The sequence below is a fragment of the Macaca thibetana genome, chromosome 17 (genome assembly GCF_024542745.1).
Source record: "Macaca thibetana thibetana isolate TM-01 chromosome 17, ASM2454274v1, whole genome shotgun sequence".
NCBI classification, from domain to species: domain Eukaryota; kingdom Metazoa; phylum Chordata; class Mammalia; order Primates; family Cercopithecidae; genus Macaca; species Macaca thibetana.
Window position 1 is genome coordinate 21,888,113 of NC_065594.1, and position 21,041 is coordinate 21,909,153.

Consider the following 21,041-nt stretch of genomic DNA (forward strand, 5'->3'; position numbering starts at 1 on the left):
ACACCCACACCAAAACCCCATCACCATCATCAAAGACCAAAGGCAGACAAAACCACAAAGATAGGGAAAAATCAGTGCAGAAAATCTGGAAATTCAAAAAGCAGAGCACATCTCCCCCTCCAAAGGAACGCAGCTCATCACCAGCAATGGAACAAAGCTGGACGGAGAATGACTTTGACCAGTTGAGAGAAGAAGGCTTCAGTCAATCAAACTTCTCAGAGCTAAAGGAGGAACTACATAACCAGTGCAAAGAAACTAAAAACCTTGCAAAAAGAATGGATGAGTGGATAACTAGAATAATCAATGCAGAGAAGACCTTAAAAGAACTGATAGAGATGAAAACCATAACATGAGAAATTCATGACAAAGGCACAAACTTCAGTAACCGACTTGATCAACTGGAAGAAAGAGTATCAGTGATTGAAGATCAAATGAATGAAATGAAGTGAGAAGAGAAGTGTGGAGAAAAAAGAGTAAAAAGAAATGAACAAAGCCTACAAGAAGTATGGGATTATGTGAAAAGACCAAATCTATGTCTGATTGGTGTGCCTGAAAGTGACGGGGATAATGGAACCAAGTTGGAAAACACTCTGCAGGATATCATCCAGGAAAACTTTCCCAACCTACTAAGGCAGGCTAACATTCAAATTCAGGAAATACAGAGAACGCCACAAAGTTACTCCTCGAGAAGAAAACTCCAAGACACATAATTGTCAGATTCACCAAAGTTGAAATGAAGGAAAAAATGTTAAGGGCAGCCAGAGAGAAAGGTCAGGTTACACACAAAGGGAAGCCCATCAGTCCACTAACAGTAGATCTCTCAGCAGAAACTCTCCAAGCCAGAAGAGAGTGGGGGCCAATAGTCAACATTCTTAAAGAAAAGAATTTTCAACCCAGAATTTCATATCCAGTCAAACTAAGTTTCATAAGTGAAGGAGAAATAAAATCCTTTACAGACAAGCAAATGCTTAGAGGTTTTGTCACCACCAGGCCTGCTCTACAAGAGATCCTGAAGGAAGCACTAAATATGGAAAGGAACAACAGGTACCAGCCATTGCAAAAACATGTCAAAATGTAAAGTCCATCGATGCTAGGAAGAAACTGCATCAACTAGCGAGCAAAATAACCAGCTAATATCATAATGATGGGATCAAGTTCACACATAACAATATTAACCTTAAATGTAAATGGACTAAATGGTCCAATAAAAAGATACAGACTGGAAAACTGGATAAAGAGTCAAGACCCATCAGTTTGCTGTATTCGGGAGACCCATCTCACATGCAGAGACACACATAGGCTCAAAATAAAGGGATGGAGGAAGATCTACCAAGCAAATGGAAAACAAAAAAAAGCAGGGGTTGCAATCCTAGTCTCTGATAAAACAGACTTTAAACTATCAAATATCAAAAGAGACAAAGAAGGCCATTACACAATGGTAAAGGGATCAATTGATCAGGAAGAGCTAACTATCCTAAATATATATGCACCCAATACAGGAGTACCCAGATTCATAAAGCAAGTCCTTAGAGACTTACAAAGAGACTTGGACACCCATACAATCATAATAGGAGATATTAACACCCCACTGCCAACATTAGACAGATTAACGAGACAAAGTTAGCAGGATATCCAGGAATCAAACTCAACTCTGCACCAAGTGGACCTAATAGACATCTACAGAACTCTCCACCCCAAAGCAACAGAATATACATTCTTCTCAGCACCACATCGCACTTATTCCAAAATTGACCACATAGTTGGAAGTAAAGCATTCCTCAGCAAATATAAAAGAACAGAAATTATAACAAACTGTCTCTCAGACCACAGTGCAATCAAACTACAACTCAGGACTAAGAAACTCAATCAAAACTGCTCAACTACATGGAAACTGAACAACCTGCTCCTGAATGACTACTGGGTACATAACGAAATGAAGGCAGAAATAAAGATGTTCTTTGAAACCAATGAGAATAAAGATACAACATACCAGAATCTCTGGGACACATTTAAAGCAGTGTGTAGAGGGAAATTTATAGCACTAAATGCCCACAAGAGAGAGCAGGAAAGATCTAAAACTGACACCCTATCATCACAATTAAAAGAACTAGAGAAGCAAGAGCAAACACATTCAAAAGCTAGCAGAAGGCAAGAAATAAGGAAAGATCAGAGCAGAACTGAAGAGATAGAGACACAAAAAACCCTCCCAAGAATCAATGAATCCAGGAGCTGGTTTTTTGAAAAGATTAACAAAATTGATAGACCGCTAGCAAGACTAACAAGAAAAGAGAGAAGAATCAAATGGATGCAATAAAAAATGTTAAAGGGGATATCACCAGTGACCCCACAGAAATACAAACTGCCATCAGAGAATACTATAAACACCTCTATGCAAATAAACTAGAACACCTGGAAGAAATGGATAATTTCCTGGACACTTACACTCTCCCAAGACTAAACCAGGAAGAAGTTGAATCCCTGAACAGACCAATAGCAGGCTCTGAAATTGAGGCAATAATTAATAGCCTACCAACCAAAAAAAGTCCAGGACCAGACAGATTCACAGCCGAATTCTACCAGAGGTACAAGGAGGAGTTGGTACCATTCCTTCTGAAACTATTCCAATCAATAGAAAAAGACGGAATCCTCCCTAACTCATTTTACAAGGCCAACATCATCCTGATACCAAAGCTTGACAGAGATACAACAAAAAAAGAGAATTTTAGACCAATATCCCTGATGAACACCCATGCAAAAATCCTCAATAAAATACTGGCAAACCAAATCCAGCGGCACATCAAAAACTTATCCACCATGATCAAGTGGGCTTCATCCCTGGGATGCAAGGCTGGTTCAACATACGCAAATCAATAAACAATCCAGCATATAAACAGAACCAAAGACAAAAACCACATGATTATCTCAATAGATGTAGAAAAGTCCTTTGACAAAATTCAACAGCCCTTCATGCTAAAAACTTTCAATAAATTCGGTATTGATGGGATGTATCTCAAAATAATAAGAGATGTTTATGACAGACCCACAGCCAATATCATACTGAATGGGCAAAAACTGGAAACATTCCCTTTGAAAACTGGCACAAGACAGGGATGCCCTCTCTCACCACTCCTATTCAACATAATGTTGGAAGTTCTGGCTAGGGCAATCAGACAAGAGAAAGAAATGAAGGGTATTCAGTTAGGAAAAGAAGAAGTCAAAATGTCCCTGTTTGCAGATGACATGATTGTATATTAGAAAACCCCATTGTCTTAGCCCAAAGTCTCCTTAAGCTGATAAGCAACTTCAGCAAAGTCTCAGGATACAAAATCAATGTGCAAAAATCACAAGCATTCTTATACACCAGTAACAGACAAACAGAGAGCCAAATCATGAATGAACTCCCATTCACAATAACTTCAAAGAGAATAAAATACCTAGGAATCCAACTTACAAGGGATGCAAAGGACCTCTTCAAGGAGAACTACAAACCACTGCTCAGTGAAATAAAAGAGGACACAAACAAATGGAAGAACATACCATGCTCATGGATAGGAAGAATCAATATTGTGAAAATGGCCATACTGCCCAAGGTAATTTATAGATTCAATGCCATCCCCATGAAGCTACCAATGACTTTCTTCACAGAATTGGAAAAAGCTGCTTTAAAGTTCATATGGAACCAAAAAAGACCCTGCACTGCCAAGACAATCCTAAGCCAAAAGAACAAAGCTGGAGGCATCACGCTACCTGACTTCAAACTATACTACAAGGCTACAGTAACCAAAACAGCATGGTACTGATACCAAAACAGAGATATAGACCAATGGAACAGAATAGAGCCCTCAGAAATAGTACCACACATCTACAGCCATCTGATCTTTGACAAACCTGACAAAAACAAGCAATGGGGAAAGGATTCCCTATTTAATAAATGGTGCTGGGAAAATTGGCTAGCCCTAAGTAGAAAGCTGAAACTGGATCCTTTCCTTACTCCTTATATGAAAATTAATTCAAGATGGATTCGAGACTTAAATGTTAGACCTAAAACCATAAAAACCCTAGAAGAAAACCTAGGTAATACCATTCAGGACATAGGCATGGGCAAGGACTTCATGTCTAAAATACCAAAAGCAACGGCAACAAAAGCCAAAATTGACAAATGGGATCTAATTAAACTAAAGAGCTTCTGCACAGCAAAAGAAACTACAATCAGAGTGAACAGGGCAACCTACAGAATGGGAGAAAATGTTTGCAATCGACTCATCTGACAAAGGGCTAATATCCAGAACCTATAAAGAACTCAATCAGATTTGCAGGAAAAAAACAACCCCATCAAAAAGTGGGCAAAGGATATGAACACACACTTCTCAAAAGAAGACATTCATACAGCCAACAAACACATGAAAAAATGCTCATCATCACTCACCATCAGAGAAATGCAAATCAAAACCACAATGAGATACCATCTCACACCAGTTAGAATGGCAAACATTAAAAAATCAGGAAACAACAGGTGCTGGAGAGGATGTGGAGAAATAGGAACACTACACTGTTGGTGGGACTGTAATTCAACCGTTGTGGAAGACAGTGTGGCGATTCCTCAAGGATCTAGAACTAGAAATACCATTTGACCCAGCCATCCCATTACTGGGGATATACCCAAAGAATTATAAGTCATGCTGCTATAAAGACACATGCACACATATGTTTATTGCGGCACTATGCACAATAGCAAAGACTTGGAATCAACCCAAATGTCCATCAGTGGCAGACTGGATTAAGAAAATGTGGCACATATACACCATGGAATGCTATGGAGCCATAAAAAAGGATGAGTTCGTGTCCTTTGTAGGGACATGGATGCAGCTGAAACCATCATTCTCAGCAAACTATCACAAGAACAGAAAACCAAATACCACATGTTCTCACTCATAGGTGGGAATTGAACAATGAGATCACTTGGACACAGGAAGGGGAGCATCACACACCGGGTCCTAGTGTGGGGAGGGGGTGGGGGGAGGGACAGCATTAGGTGATATACCTAATGTAAATGACGAATTAATGGGTGCAGCACACCAACAAGGCACATGTATACATATGTAACACACCTGCACATTGTGCACATGTACCCTAGAACTTTAATAATAAAAAAAGTGTGATATATATATACACACACACACACACACACACACACACACACACACACACACACAATGGAATACTGTTTAGCCATACAGAGAATGGAATCCTCTCATTTGCAGCAACATGGATGAAACTGCAGGTCATTACGTAAAGTGAAATAACCCAGACACTGAAAGTTAAACACCACATGGGCTCACTCATATGGGGGAGCTAAAAAAGTGGATCTCATGAAGATAGAGAGTAGATTGGTTGCCATAGTCCAGGCCGGGCTAGGGTTAGGGATGAAGAGAGATTGATTATTGGGTATAAGAATACACTTAGATAGAATAGATAGAGTTTGATAGTTCAGTAGGTTGATGAGTTAACAGTAATCTATTGTATATTTCAATATAGCTAAAAGAGAAGAATTTGAGTGTTCATAGAACAAAGAAAAGCGTTTAAGGCAATGGATATCCAATTGTCCAGATTTGATCATTATACATTATATGAATATATGAAAATATCATAGATACCTGAAAATATGTACATCTACTATGCACTGATAAAATACATTTAAAAAACCTATTTAATAACATGAGCAAATGCTCATTATTGATAAAAATGTAGGTTGTAAAATTGTCCATATGATATGCTACAAATTTGGTAAAAATGTATATACATGCACATAAACAAAGATAATGGAAATACAAAGAAGTGGAAACTAATTTGTGAGTGGTGAGATGGCAAATGGTTATCTTTTTTTTTTCCTGCATTTCTACATTTTTCACAAAAAAAATGGTACTTTAGGGATAATGGTATTTGTGCATATTTATATGTATGTATATTGGCTCTATGAAAGTTACTAATCTCCATTCTAAACAATTGCTTTTGCATTTATCTCTGGTAGGATTATGAGCCTTTCTGGGGACAGGACATTCTGTCTCCAAAATGGGTAACTTTTGTTCAGATCTTGGTTTTACCTATACAGGTATCCATGTCCATGTCAGACCATTTCACACAGCATTGAAATTTGTTTCCTTTGCCTGATTTTCTCTAACCTGGCCTGGAGGAAGAAGGTGTTTTCAATTCTCTAAACCCAATCTGTCAGCTTTATTAAGCCTGCTAATCCTGTTACATGCTCCAAATTCACTAATGACCAAGCAGGTACCACTAACTCCTGCCCTTATAAAAAGGACAAACTTCTAGCCCCAACCCCCAGCAGTGGAAACATAGTCAGTTGGCATTGAGGTGTCTGGGAAGGAAACTTCTCTGAGCCTTGACTGGATACAAGAGCACTCACCATGAGCCAGCTTCTGTCTGTTTTTGACAGCACTTTCCTCTCTAATCCTTCCTTGGAGCGCTGTACATGCTGGGATGGGAGTGTCCTAACAGGGTCCCTTTGCAATCATTGACCTTTTCAAGGGTGCTGGGTTGGGATGTGTGTGGATTTTTTCAGATGGAACTATGGGTTTCACAGTGAATTGCAGCACATGCAGCTAATTCACAGCAGAAAACGTGGTGAAACAGCTGCAAGAAGGCTGCTGCATAGGGGCAGGGGGTGTAGAGGTGAGGAAGGAAGCACTGGCAGGAGAAAAGCAATAATGTTACAGGGCTATAACTGGGGGAAAAGAGCAAGTTCTGGGTATGAGCATTTAATATGTGGACAGGGTAATATATTCAATAGGGTAAAGGAAATATTAGTCCATGAAAAGTTCACCTTCTTGACTACAGGCATCTGTAGCGCAAAGGTGACCTCAGATATCTACAGATATGGGCCCATCCCTCTCTAAAGGGGAGACAAAGTAGCTCCTAATTTTCCAGTTGAGCTTTCTGGAGGCCGTAAAGTTCTCTGTACTGCTCATTGTGCCCCACTCCTACCAGACTCTCCTCCCAAGCCTACCATGGAGCCAGTCCTTCCAAAAACGGTCTCGTCTCCAGAGGATTGCTGGAAAAATACAAATAAATTACTGCAAGCTCATCGTTCCCACGGTGATACTGACCTGCAGGCAGAGGATGAGTCCTGATGGAATCAAACAAGACTAGCTGGTTTTGGTAAGTGAAAGGCTTGAGGACATGGAGTCAGCTCCATGCTGGGGCAGAAATCACATCTTTATTACTCACCACGGGGTCTCCACAACCTTGCCCAGTGTGTCCAAGGCTGGGTAACTGTAATGTCTAACATGTGCTGATCACATCAGCACTGCAAAGCAAGGCTCACGGTAACCCTGTGAGGTATGGTTATTACCTTCATTTTGGAGGTGAAAAAAATGGAGGTGCAGGGATTCAGTGTATGGCTCAGGGTCACCCACACTGAAACTGGGCTGATTCATGTCTAGATCTGTTCTTAACCTCTACACTCTGCTGCCTCCCTCAATGAATGTTTGTGGGTGTACCAAGTAGAAAGTGATGTCAGGCTGTGTGGGGACACAAATGAGGTCTCTGTACAGGTCGAGGGCAGCAAGGAGGAAGGCTGGAAGGAGAAATGTATGGAGCAGGATGCAAGAGCTGTGACACCTTTGGTCCCATGCCAGTGTCTGCTGGGCTCAGTCCTGGTGGGTCTGGGCTCATTTTCCGTTTTTTTTTTTTTGTTGTTGTTGTTGTTTTTTTTTTTTTTTTTTTTGAGATGGAGCTGCACTGTCACCCAGGCTGGAGTGCAGTGGTGCGATCTTGGCTCACTGCAAACTCCGCTTCCCAGGTTCATGCCATTCTCCTGCCTCAGCCTCCCGAGTAGCTGGGACTACAGGCGCCTGCCACCATGCTCGGCCAATTTTTTGTATTTTTAGTAGAGACAGGGTTTCACTGTGTTAGCCAGGATGGTCTCGATCTCCTGACCTCGTGATCCGCCCGCCTCAGCCTCCTAAAGTGCTGGGATTACAGGCGTGAGCCACTGTGCCTGGCCTGGTTTTTTTTTGTTTGTTTGTTTTAGAGTCTTGCTGTAGCCCAGGCTGGAGTGCAGTGGCACGATCTTGGCTCACTGCTACCTCTGCCTCCCGGGTCCCGGTTGAAGCAATTCTCCTGCCTCAGCCTCCCGAGTAGCTGGGATTTACAGGCACGCGCCACTATGCCCAGCTAATTTTTGTATTTTTAGTAGAGACGGGGTTTCACCATGTTGGTCAGGCTGGTCCTAAACTCCCGACCTCGTGATCCACCCGCCTCGGCCTCCCAAAGTGCTGGGAATACAGGTGTGAGCCACCACGCCCGGCCTCATTTTCCTTTTGATAGAGCTGTGGGTGGGGTGTGAAACCTTACATTTGTCCCTTTCTGTTTTGTCTGCTCCTCTCCCAGTTCAAGATCGGGACCCCTAAGACCAGGCAGCAAGTTCTGGGAAGAAAGAATCCAGCCTGAGTTGCTTTTTCCTTTTGAAGATATGGTCCCATTCTTTTGTAGAAGTGGTCTTTTTCGCCTTGTTTGGTACATCAGTACGTATTCTCTCTCACGCCTCCGTGCCTAAAGGGTGGAAGCTATACTCAGAAACTGAGCAGAGGACTCAGCACGTGCGGAGGTTCCTTACATACATCATTAAAATACATGGTTAACGATAGCCCTCAGCTGTGCTGTACTAAACTTGAAGAATGTTCTTTGCACATATCTCTTCCATACGCTCCTAACGTCTTTACTCTGACAGATTTAAAGACAGCTCCGAGAATTTACTTTCTTAAGGAGGTGACGTGAAAAACTGAAAAGTCTTTTTTCTCTTGTGTTTTTGTTTTATTGGTGGATGGGAAGGGTGTTCTGTTTGGCAGTGGCAACCTTCAGCATCACCCATTAAACCTCTCTACAAATTGCCAGTGATTTCTTTAACCCCAGTGTGGGAGTGTGAATTGAGCAAATAGAGGAATGTGAGGTAGCAGCTTTCCTATAACAGAAACAAGGATGGGAGGAGAGAAAATTCATGGAAAGCTTTTAGATCAAATTCTTTTAAACATTGCTGGCTGAAGCTGTCACTGCATTTCATTCCTCCTAACTGATCCTACAGTTCTTCCTCCCCATCCTTCCCCCGCACAAGACACACACACGAGGATCATAGGCCGCGATCCTGCTGGGAAGAAGGTCATCCAAAAAGATGCAAGATAAGAATATGATATGTATATATTTTACAATTTAAGATGTTGATATCTGTTATACATAATTACCAGGGACCAGGTTAGTTATTCAACAGTCCTAGGAACGTGGAGATAGCTCAGAGACAGATGAAGAGAAAATTTATAGGTTTGCTTTCCAGGAAAGAAAATTGGGTCTGAAACAACTGAAATCCTTAAAGAAACTGGCATAAAGGTTAGTTTTAAATTTGGTTACACTTAAATGGTCGACTTGCCTGTCTGTCATTAATATATCCAGTTCCAAATACAAAGAGAAAACAACCAGCAGGGTGAGCGTGACCTGCACAAGTCCTCTTGGAGAACAAGGCCTTTGCAGTTGACTTCAGTTTCTGGCCCTCACAGTTTTAAATTTGCTTTCAGAAAACTTTTCTGTTGGTCATGCGTTCACAGAAGATCTTGTGGTAAGTTGGGGCAAGGGTTGGGTTTTTTTAGGGTGTAGCTGTTCTGAGACCTCCAGCATGCTGGACAATGTGTTGGTCATATCCTGGTGGTACACAGTAGAACGTAAAAACAACAGAAAAGTAATACTAACAGACCATAAGCTAGATGAGTCTTGAGACTAAGACAAATGAGGAAATTCAAGACTCCACATATCCTTTAGTGGATTCCTTCAGGACGACTAATAGATACTATAAGTGTGCAGCAGCCGCACCAGCATTCTGAATGCCAGGCAATTCCAGAAGTTTGAAGCTCCCTGCCAGACTCCACCACACAGCTATTAATATACAGAATCCCCCAGAAACAAATATGAGATGCAACCAAGATTTATGGATATGTTAATTACGGAATTATTTATGATAGCAAAAACAGGAAGTTAAATGCCTGACACACAGGCGTGTGGTTCAGTTATTTCATATCTACATTATATAGTCATTAAAAATCATATCTTTGAGGAACATTTGGTGACAAGAAAAATATTTATGCTATAATGAAAAATCAAAAAGGTATAAAACTGAAGACAAGATGATAGTATTTATTTATTCATTTATTTATGGGTTTTTCCCTCTGGTCATATATATGACTGGAAAAACTAAAATAAAGTGTTAATGGTGGTTATCTCTGAGTAATGAGATACCAAGATTTTTTTTTCCTTATCCCTGTATTCTTTTCTTTCTATAATTTGCAACCTCCAAACATACTTTTGTTTTTTACTTTTATAATAAAACATACTGGTTTTAAAAAAACAATTGTCAGCTCTCACAAGAACACTCAGCTAAGTTGGCACCAGTCCACTGTATAATTGTTATTAATAAATGATAATGCATAAAATTCCTGCCCCTGATATAAATAATTATAATGAAAAATAATTTATTTGTCTCAGTCAATAGCCTTTGGGCCAGAGGCTTTAAACCTTGCGTTGTGCCTTAAAATTCATCCTGCCAAAAGTCTTGTCTGCTATATTAAATACTTTTTTTTGTTTGTTTCTGAGACAGGATCTTGCTCTGTCACCCAGGTTGGAGTGCAGTGGTGTGAGCTCAGCTCAGTGCAACCTCTGCCTCCTGGGCTCAAGGGATGATCCTGCTTCAGCCTCCCAAGTAGCTGATACTACAGGTGCGCCACGTTGCCCAGTCTGGTCTTGAACTTCTAGGCTCAAGAGATCCCCCCAACCTCGGCCTTCCAAAGTGCTGGGAATACAGACATGAGCCTCCGCACCCAGCCTATATTAAATACTATTGATGCATGAAGAGAGAATTAATACTTGTTCAGTATGTACTCTAGGCTCGGTGTTAATGTACATGGTTTCATTTAACACACAAATGAGGAAGGTGAAGTTCAGAAATAACTTGCCTCAGTCACATCTACTCAGTGATCAAAGTGGATTCAAACCCTCTCAGTCAGGTTTGAAGGCCTCATCTCTTTGAACCACCACAAGGCTGGTGGCAACTTCAGATGAGACTAGACTTCATTTCAGACATTTAAGAATAGATTTGCAAAATATGTTGCCAGTGCTCCTAATGTGAGGGCAAAATAATTGATTATTTCTTTTCTTTCACATACCCTGTGGAGGTATTGGGGAAACTGCCAAAAGGAGACAAAGTTCAGACAGAAAAGAGGATGAGTGAGTAATCCACCAACTGGGAAACCCCTGATAAAACAGGCAGTGATTGTAAAGATGAGCCCAGCCCTCTGCCTAGGGAGAGAGGTGGCCACGCGCAGTGACTGGCAAGGATGGTCAGGCTCTGTTACTTTACAAATATCTCCCCCACCCCCTAGGTCAAGGTGCTGCTCTTCCCTCCTACTGGGCCAGAACCCCATCTCTCAACAGTCATTGCCTTTGAGTTGATTACAAAGCCTATGTCATAGACTCTAGACAGGTATCTGAAAAAGCTGAAACCTTTGCTGTAGAAGGGACAAAGACCTCAAAGATTATCTCACTTCACTTTTTCCATTGAATAACAAAAGACCTTTAAAATTTTTCACAAAGGGCCTACGGGCTAGATATTGTGTTAGGCCTGTCTTTACATGTATCATCTAATTCAATCAGCAGATCAATATATAATCAAAACATCTTAGAAACTCACAATTACAAGTGCTTCCACATATATTATCTCATTTGTTTCTCACAATAAGCCTTAAGGAAGGCAAGGTAGGAGCTATTCCCATTTTACAAACTAGGAAATTGAGGCCCACTGCCACTTTGGCTTATTGGAACAGACAGCAGCTTCCCTGGAAGCCACAGAGGGGCTGGCCCTGTGTGGAGTGGATATGAAGGTTTTGGTTGAGAATGTGGCAGCCATGTGTCCCTGGAAGACAGGGTGCTGAAGACAGGTTTTTAGGGTAAGGATGGGGGTCATGAATATCAGAGTGTGAAGATAAACTATATCTCACAACATTGCCTATGGAGAGCTCTATATGAATGTCTTCCTCCTCTGGCTTTCCACTTTCTCAATCCTATTCACTCCCCAAAACCAAACCCAAGTCCCACAGATCCAGGAAACCTTTCTTGATTATCTAGCACAAAGAAACCATACTGGGGGGCACACCCAAGATGGCCGAATAAGAACAGTTTCAGCCTCGAGCTGCCGGTGTGAGTGACACAGAAGACGGGTGATTTCTGCATTTTCAATTGAGGTACCGGGTTCGTCTCATGGGGGAGTGCTGGACAATCGGTGCTGGTCAGCTGGTGCAGCCCAATCAGCCAGAGCTGAAGCAGGGTGAGGCATGTCCTCACCTGGGAAGTGCAAGGGGGAAGGGAATGCCTTTTCCTAGCCAAGGGAATCTGAGACATACAACACCTGGAAAATCAGGGAACTCCCACCCTAATACTGTGCTTTACCAAGGGTCTTAGCAAACGGCACACCAGGAGATTATATCCCACACCTGGCCCAGAGGGTCCCACGCCCACAGAGCCTCCCTCATTGCTAGCACAGCAGTCTGAGAGCTAACTGCAAGGAAGTAGCGAGGCTGGGGGAGGGTTGCCTACCATTGCTGAGGCTTAAGTGGGTAAACAAAGCCACAGGGAAGCTCGAATTGGGTGGAGCCCACCACAGCTCAAGGAGGCAGGCCTGCCTCTATAGACTTCTCCTCTGGGGACAGAGCATAGCTAAACAAAATGCAGCAGAAACCTCAGCAGAGGTAAATGCTCCTGTCTGATAACTTTGAAGAGAGCAGTGGATCTCCCAGCATGGAGGCTGAGATCTGAGAACAGGCAGACTGCCTGCTCAAGTGGGTCCCTGACCCCTCAGTAGCCTAACTGGGAGACATCCCCCACTAGGTACAGACCGACACCTCACACCTCACATGGCAGGGTATACCCCTGAGACGAAGCTTCCAGAGCAAGAATCAGACAGCAACACTCGCTGTGCAGCAATATTCTATCCTCTGCAGCCACCGCTGCTGATACCCAGGCAAATAGGGTCTGGAGTGCACCTCAAGCAAACTCCAACAGACCTACAGCTGAGGGTCCTGACTGTTAGAAGGAAAACTAACAAACAGAAAGGACACCACACCAAAACCCCATCAGTACGTCACCATCATCAAAGACCAAAGGCAGACAAAACCAAAAAGATGGGGAAAAAGCAGTGTAGAAAAACCGGAAATTCAAAAAAATCAGAGTGCATCTTCCCCTCCAAAGAAACGCAGCTCATCGCCAGCAACGGAACAAAGCTGGACGGAGAATGACTTTGACCAGTTGAGAGAAGAAGGCTTCAGTCGATCAAACTTCTCAGAGCTAAAGGAGGAACTACATAACCAGCGCAAAGAAACTAAAAACCTTGAAAAAAGAATGGATGAATGTATAACCAGAATAATCAATGCAGAGAAGACCTTAAAAGAACTGATAGAGATGAAAACCATAACACGAGAACTACGTGACAAATGCACAAGCTTCAGTAACTGACTCGATCAACTGGAAGAAAGAGTATCAGCGATTGAAGATCAAACGAATGAAATGAAGTGAGAAGAGACGTGTGGAGAAAAAGAGTAAAAAGAAATGAACAAAGCCTCCAAGAAGTATGGGATTATGTGAAAAGACCAAATCTACGTCTGATTGGTGTGCCTGAAAGTGACGGATTAATGGACCCAAGTTAGAAAACACTCTGCAGGATATCATCCAGGAGAACTTCCCCAACCTAGTAAGGCAGGCCAACATCCAAATTCAGGAAACACAGAGAACGCCACAAAGATACTCCTCGAGAAGACCAACTCCAAGACACATACTTGTTAGATTCACCAAAGTTGAAATGAAGGAAAAAATGTTAAGGGAAGCCAGAGAGAAAGGTCGGGTTACACACAAAGGGAAGCCCATCAGTCCACTAACAGCAGATCTCTCAGCAGAAACTCTCCAAGCCAGAAGAGAGTGGGGGCCAATATTCAACATTAAAGAAAAGAATTTTCAACCCAGAATTTCATATCCAGTCAAACTAAGTTTCATAAGTGAAGGAGAAATAAAATCCTTTACAGACAAGCAAATGCTTAGAGGTTTTGTCACCACCAGGCCTGCCCTACAAGAGATCCTGAAGGAATCACTAAACATAGAAAGGAACAACAGGTACCAGCCACTGCAAAAACATTTCAAAATGTAAAGTCCATCGATGCTAGGAAGAAACTGCATCAACTAGCGAGCAAAATAACCAGCTAATATCATAATGATGGGATCAAGTTCACACATAACAATATTAACCTTAAATGTAAATGGACTAAATGGTCCAATAAAAAGATACAGACTGGAAAATTGGATAAAGAGTCAAGACCCATCAGTTTGCTGTATTCAGGAGACCCATCTCACATGCAGAGACACACACAGGCTCAAAATAAAGGGATGGAGGAAGATCTACCAAGCAAATGGAAAACAAAAAAAAGCAGGGGTTGCAATCCTAGTCTCTGATAAAACAGACTTTAAACCATCAAACATCAAAAGAGACAAAGAAGGCCATTACACAATGGTAAAGGGATCAATTGATCAGGAAGAGCTAACTATCCTAAATATATATGCACCCAATACAGGAGCACCCAGATTCATAAAGCAAGTCCTTAGAGACTTACAAAGAGACTTGGACTCCCATACAATAATAATGGGAGACTTTACACTCCACTGCCAACATTAGACAGATCAACGAGACAGAAAGTTAACAAGGATATCCAGGAATCAAACTCAACGCTGCACCAAGCGGACCTAATAGACATCTACAGAACTCTCCACCCCAAAGCAACAGAATATACATTCTTCTCAGCACCACATCGCACTTATTCCAAAATTGACCACATAGTTGGAAGTAAAGCACTCCTCAGCAAATATAAAAGAACAGAAATTATAACAAACTGTCTCTCAGACCACAGTGCAATCAAACTACAACTCAGGACTAAGAAACTCAATCAAAACCGCTCAACTACATGGAAGCTGAACAACCTGCTCCTGAATGACTACTGGGTACATAACGAAATGAAGGCAGAAATAAAGATGTTCTTTGAAACCAATGAGAATAAAGATACAACATACCAGAATCTCTGGGACACATTTAAAGCAGTGTGTAGAGGGAAATTTATAGCACTAAATGCCCACAAGAGAAAGCAGGAAAGATCTAAAACTGACACCCTATCATCACAATTAAAAGAACTAGAGAAGCAAGAGCAAACACATTAAAAAGCTAGCAGAAGGCAAGAAATAACGAAGATCAGAGCAGAACTGAAGGACATAGAGACACAAAAAACCCTCCCAAGAATCAATGAATCCAGGAGCTGGTTTTTTGAAAAGATCAACAAAATTGATAGACCACTAGCAAGACTAACAAGAAAAGAGAGAAGAATCAAATGGATGCAATAAAAAATGTTAAGGGGGATATCACCACCGACCCCATTGAAATACAAACTGCCATCAGAGAATACTGTAAACACCTCTACGCAAATAAACTAGAACACCTGGAAGAAATGGATAATTTCCTGGACACTTACACTCTCCCAAGACTAAACCAGGAAGAAGTTGAATCCCTGAACAGACCAATAGCAGGCTCTGAAATTGAGGCAATAATTAATAGCCTACCAACCAAGAAAAGTCCAGGACCAGACAGATTCACAGCCAAATTCTACCAGAGGTATAAGGAGGAGTTGGTACCATTCCTTCTGAAACTATTCCAATCAATAGAAAAAGAGGGAATCTTCCCTAACTCATTTTACGAGGCCAACATCATCCTGATACCAAAGCTTGACAGAGATACAACCAAAAAGGAGAATTTTAGACCAATATCCCTGATGAACATCAATGCAAAAATCCTCAATAAAATAGTGGCAAACCAAATCCAGCAGCACATCAAAAAGCTTATCCACCATGATCAAGTGGGCTTCGTCCCCGGGATGCAAGGCTGGTTCAACATACTCCAGCATATAAACAGAACCAAAACAAAAACCACATGATTCTCTCAATAGATGCAGAAAAGTCCTTTGACAAAATTCAACAGCCCTTCATGCTAAAAACTCTCAATAAATTCGGTATTGATGGGATGTATCTCAAAATAACAAGAGCTATTTATGAGAGACCCACAGCCAATATCATACTGAATGGGCAAAAACTGGAAACATTCCCTTTGAAAACTGGCATAAGACAGGGATGCCCTCTCTCACCACTCCTATTCAACATAATGTTGGAAGTTCTGGCTAGGGCAATCAGACAAGAGAAAGAAATGAAGGGTATTCAGTTAGGAAAAGAAGAAGTCAAATTGTCCCTGTTTGCAGATGACATGATCGTATATTTAGAAAACCCCATTGTCTCAGCCCAAAATCTCCTTTAGCTGATAAGCAACTTCAGCAAAGTCTCAGGATACAAAATCAATGTGCAAAAATCACAAGCATTCTTATACACCAGTAACAGACAAACAGAGAGCCAAATCATGAATGAACTCCCATTCACAATAGCTTCAAAGAGAATAAAATACCTAGGAATCCAACTTACAAGGGATGTAAAGGACCTCTTCAAGGAGAACTACAAACCACTGCTCAGTGAAATAAAAGAGGACACAAACAAATGGAAGAACATACCATGCTCATGGATAGGAAGAATCAATATTGTGAAAATGGCCATACTGCCCAAGGTAATTTATAGATTCAATGCCATCCCCATGAAGCTACCAATGACTTTCTTCACAGAATTGGAAAAAACTGCTTTAAAGTTCATATGGAACCAAAAAAGAGCCCTCATTGCCAAGACAATCCTAAGCCAAAAGAACAAAGCTGGAGGCATCACGCTACCTGACTTCAAACTATACTACAAGGCTACAGTAACCAAAACAGCATGGTGCTGATACCAAAACAGAGATATAGACCAATGGAACAGAACAGAGCCCTCAGAAATAATGCCACACATCTACAGTCATCCGATCTTTGACAAACCTGACAAAAACGAGCAATGGGGAAAGGATTCCCTGTTTAATAAATGGTGCTGGGAAAATTGGCTAGCCCTAAGTAGAAAGCTGAAACTGGATCCTTTCCTTACTCCTTATATGAAAATTAATTCAAGATGGATTCGAGACTTAAATGTTAGACCATAAAATCCCTAGAAGAAAATCTAGGTAATACCATTCAGGACATAGGCATGGGTAAGGACTTCATGTCTAAAACACCAAAAGCAACGGCAACAAAAGCCAAAATTGACAAATGGGATCTAATTAAACTAAAGAGCTTCTGCACAGCAAAAGAAACTACCATCAGAGTGAACAGGCAACCTACAGAATGGGAGAAAATGTTTGCAATCGACTCATCTGACAAAGGGCTAATATCCAGAACCTATAAAGAACTCAATCAGATTTGCAAGAAAAAAATAACCCCATCAAAAAGTGGGCAAAGGATATGAACACACACTTCTCAAAAGAAGACATTCATACAGCCAACAGACACATGAAAAAATGCTCATCATCACTCGCCCTCAGAAAAATGCAAATCAAAAGCACAATGAGATGCCATCTCACACCAGTTAGAATGGTAATCATTAAAAAATCAGGAAACAACAGGTGCTGGAGAGGATGTGGAGAAATAGGAATACTTTTACACTGTTGGTGGGACTGTAAACTAGTTCAACCGTTGTGGAAGACAGTATGGCGATTCCTCAAGGATCTAGAACTAGAAATACCATTTGACCCAGCCATCCCATTACTGGGGATATACTCAAAGGATTATAAGTCATGCTGCATAAAGACACATGCACATATATGTTTATGGCAGCACTGTTCAGAATAGCAAAGACTTGGAACCAACCCAAATGTCCATCAATGATAGACTGGATTAAGAAAAGGTGGCACATATACATCATGGAATACTATGCAGCCATAAAAAAGGATGAATTCATGTCCTTTGTAGGGACATGGATGCAGCTGGAAACCATCATTCTCAGCAAACTATCGCAAGAACAAAAAACCAAATACTGCATGTTCTCACTCATAGGTGGGAATTGACAATGGGATCACTTGGACACAGGACGGTTAGCATTACACACCAGGTCCTATTGTGGGGAGGTGGTGGGGGAAGGGATAGCATTAGGAGATATACCTAATGTAAATGACGAGTTTATGGGTGCAGCATACCAGCATGACACATGTATACATATGCAACAAACCTGCACGTTGTTCACATGTACCCTAGAACTTAAATTAAAAAAAAAAAACCAAGAAAAACAGAAACCATACTGGTAACACCTTAAGGTCTTCCCAGGCCTTAGCTCATTACATTATGACATGTTTTTGAGATAGGCTTTGCCATTCTTTTTGCAAGTGAGAAAAAGGAAGCTCAGAGAGGTTAAGTAACTTGTCAGCCTAACACATGTAATAAGCAGCGAAGTCTGGATTTCAAACTACATCATATCATAGCTGCCTCAACTTCCTGTACACTTACCATGTCCTGTATATTGTCATGTGTTTCTTAATTCCTTAACTCAGTTATAAGTTCCCCGAGGACAGACAACTAGTCTTATATTTCTTTTTAACCCCCATTTCTGTTCCCCTAGAACTTAGCAGAGCACTATGAACACGTAAGTCCTCAATACACATCATATGTTAAATATCTGCTGGGTAGGAACAATAATGATTAAGTGGGATTTTTTTGATACTCTGAATATTAGGCTCTCTGTTGTATATAATTAAAACAAGAGTGAACAAGAAATATATAATTTCTCCTAGCTCTAGTGTAATCAGGCATTCATTATCATGTCTAATTCTGTGTTCTGTGAAAAGAACTGCTTAGTAAGCATTTTCTTTGATGAGGATAATCAAATACATACAGATATCAGAGAGATTTAAAAAAGACAAAATCATCAAACATATGGAGAGGCAATGATCTACATAGTGTAATATTCCATCTGAGACTAAAGAACTTTCAAGGCAAGAAGAATACTTGTTTACTCTTTGACAATTGGATATTCAAGGAACACTAAGAGAGGAAGTCATGGTGTAACTGGGATCTTGTACCATCACACATTATTCTCTATCAAGGAGATGGATGCACTGTGCTACTGTTCTGGGTGAGGAACAGAGAAGGAATACATTTCAAGGGCCATTCTGAGAGAAGGTGTTTGCTCTGAGACCGTTTCAGCATGTCAGTCATTTAGGTACCACCTTCGCTGGCAGGCAAACTTAATGAATATACATGCAATGCACAACTGATTACCCTGTTGGGTGTCTTTCCGTTTCCCTCCCAGTATATCATCAGTTACAGTTTTGGAAATACAAAGAGCTCAAGCAGACTCACTGAGATTAGAATTTTCGATGGTGGGGATTAACTCATATACTTCTAAATTGACATTTGATAAACCAGGCTAACAATAGCAGTGCCTGTCAATCACATTTTCTTGCCAAACCCTATATATTAATCTTAAGCTGCTGAGAGGCAGAGCTTCTGATTTCCTTTATGTGGTAGATAAAGTGCCACATCCCCATGTGTTCAACCAACATCAAGCAAGAAGAACAAATACCAGGTTTGTGGTACCTACATTTGAATCCTCATGGCTGTGGCCATTGGTCTCGACCAATTCCTTGGTACCTTTTAACTGCAAATTTTAAGGAAAAACAACACAAAACAAAAAAATGAATAAGCAAGCAAATCTCTTAAGTACATCATCTTGTTAACTGATTTATCTGAGGTTGTACTTTATAAAACTTCCAATGAGGTAAAACAGATGGAGCACATATTTTTAATGAGCCTTACTGGAGCCAATTTGAGACCAATATTTCATGAAGTTTGATGCCTGGCACAAGAATAAATGGGTCTTGGTCATTATTTTTTAAATAATAAGATTAGAAAGCAGTTCCATAGGCATAAAATGTATAAAATCAGTTCTTAAGAATAATAAATGATTTCATTTCCTAGTTGGATTGCTATTAATTTAAACCCTGCAGTGTTTGCAAGTTGCCCCCAGCAAAATGATGTTATATTAACGATTATTCGTGAATGATACATTTTCAGCTGCTTTTAACATGCTACTGTGTTAGACATGTCCTCCTTGAGAATATATTTGAATGACTGACATCTCTGGAGGACTAAAGACGGTTGCTTCTTTGGTAGAGAAAGAGTTTGGATGACATCTCCTTGGCCACGGAAGCATTAGAAGAAACGATATTTCTCAAATGAGATTTTTAACAGTGAATATTTGAAAACACTTCTTTTTCTCAGAGGCTTAGGAGTAATCAGTTATCAGGAGGTTTCAGGAAACCTTTAATTGTCATTTTATCCTAGCCTGACTCCAAACAGATATTTAGTATCGGACAGCAAAGAAGAGGGTGAGATGTCTTGAAACGGTTTTGCCAGTATTTTTTCCTGATTTAGGAAGCAGCATCTCCTTCATTATCTTGTTTATGCCTAATACAAAGTATTCATGGCAGGAAAAAATACTTAAGATGTGAAAGAAAATCAATGCACATATACCACCAATGTGTTTGCTTCAGAACATTGGTTCCTTCTGGCTACTTGTGCATATTAAAATGAAAGCTTCTTCAGTTTTTGAAGGCCAGTATTAAACTCCCAGCAAAAAACCCTACCCACTCCATGCCAAAGGAGGGGTTTTGCCAAAGGAATGGGAACATGAAGACACTGAGGATCGGGTAGTTGATTATGCACAAGCCTCTTTGACTCATTTCCGTATCACTCCCAATTAAGAAGAAAGTCTGCCCACTGTTCTTTAGGGCAACATCATTGATGTTTCTACACAACGACAGACACAGGGGAGCATGGGCGATGTATGGCATATATGACAAGGCAGAGGTGTGCCACAGTGATAGGAATACTATCTATTATCACAGGACACAAAAGGACTTTTTAAAAATCGCCTCGCTCTTTTCCTAGCTGAGTGTTTCTTATTGAGGTATCCCCTCGTCTTCCTCTTCATCAACCCCTCTGCTCATCCCA

The 21,041-nt window shown here is 40.9% G+C and overlaps 1 protein-coding gene across 6 annotated transcripts in view; it reads right to left on the reverse strand.

The window, feature by feature from the left end:
* The window catches only part of ENOX1 (ecto-NOX disulfide-thiol exchanger 1), a 578,892-nt gene that overhangs the window by 42,028 nt on the left and 515,823 nt on the right, over window positions 1-21,041 (reverse strand). For 5 of the 6 annotated variants that reach the window (XM_050766189.1, XM_050766187.1, XM_050766186.1 and 2 more), the window contains one exon: window positions 19,630-19,686. The exons of the other annotated variant lie outside the window; for it this stretch is intronic. In XM_050766189.1, the coding sequence (XP_050622146.1) occupies window positions 19,630-19,686 (57 nt within the window). The remainder of the gene's footprint in view (window positions 1-19,629; window positions 19,687-21,041) is intronic. 6 annotated transcript variants of the gene reach the window in all.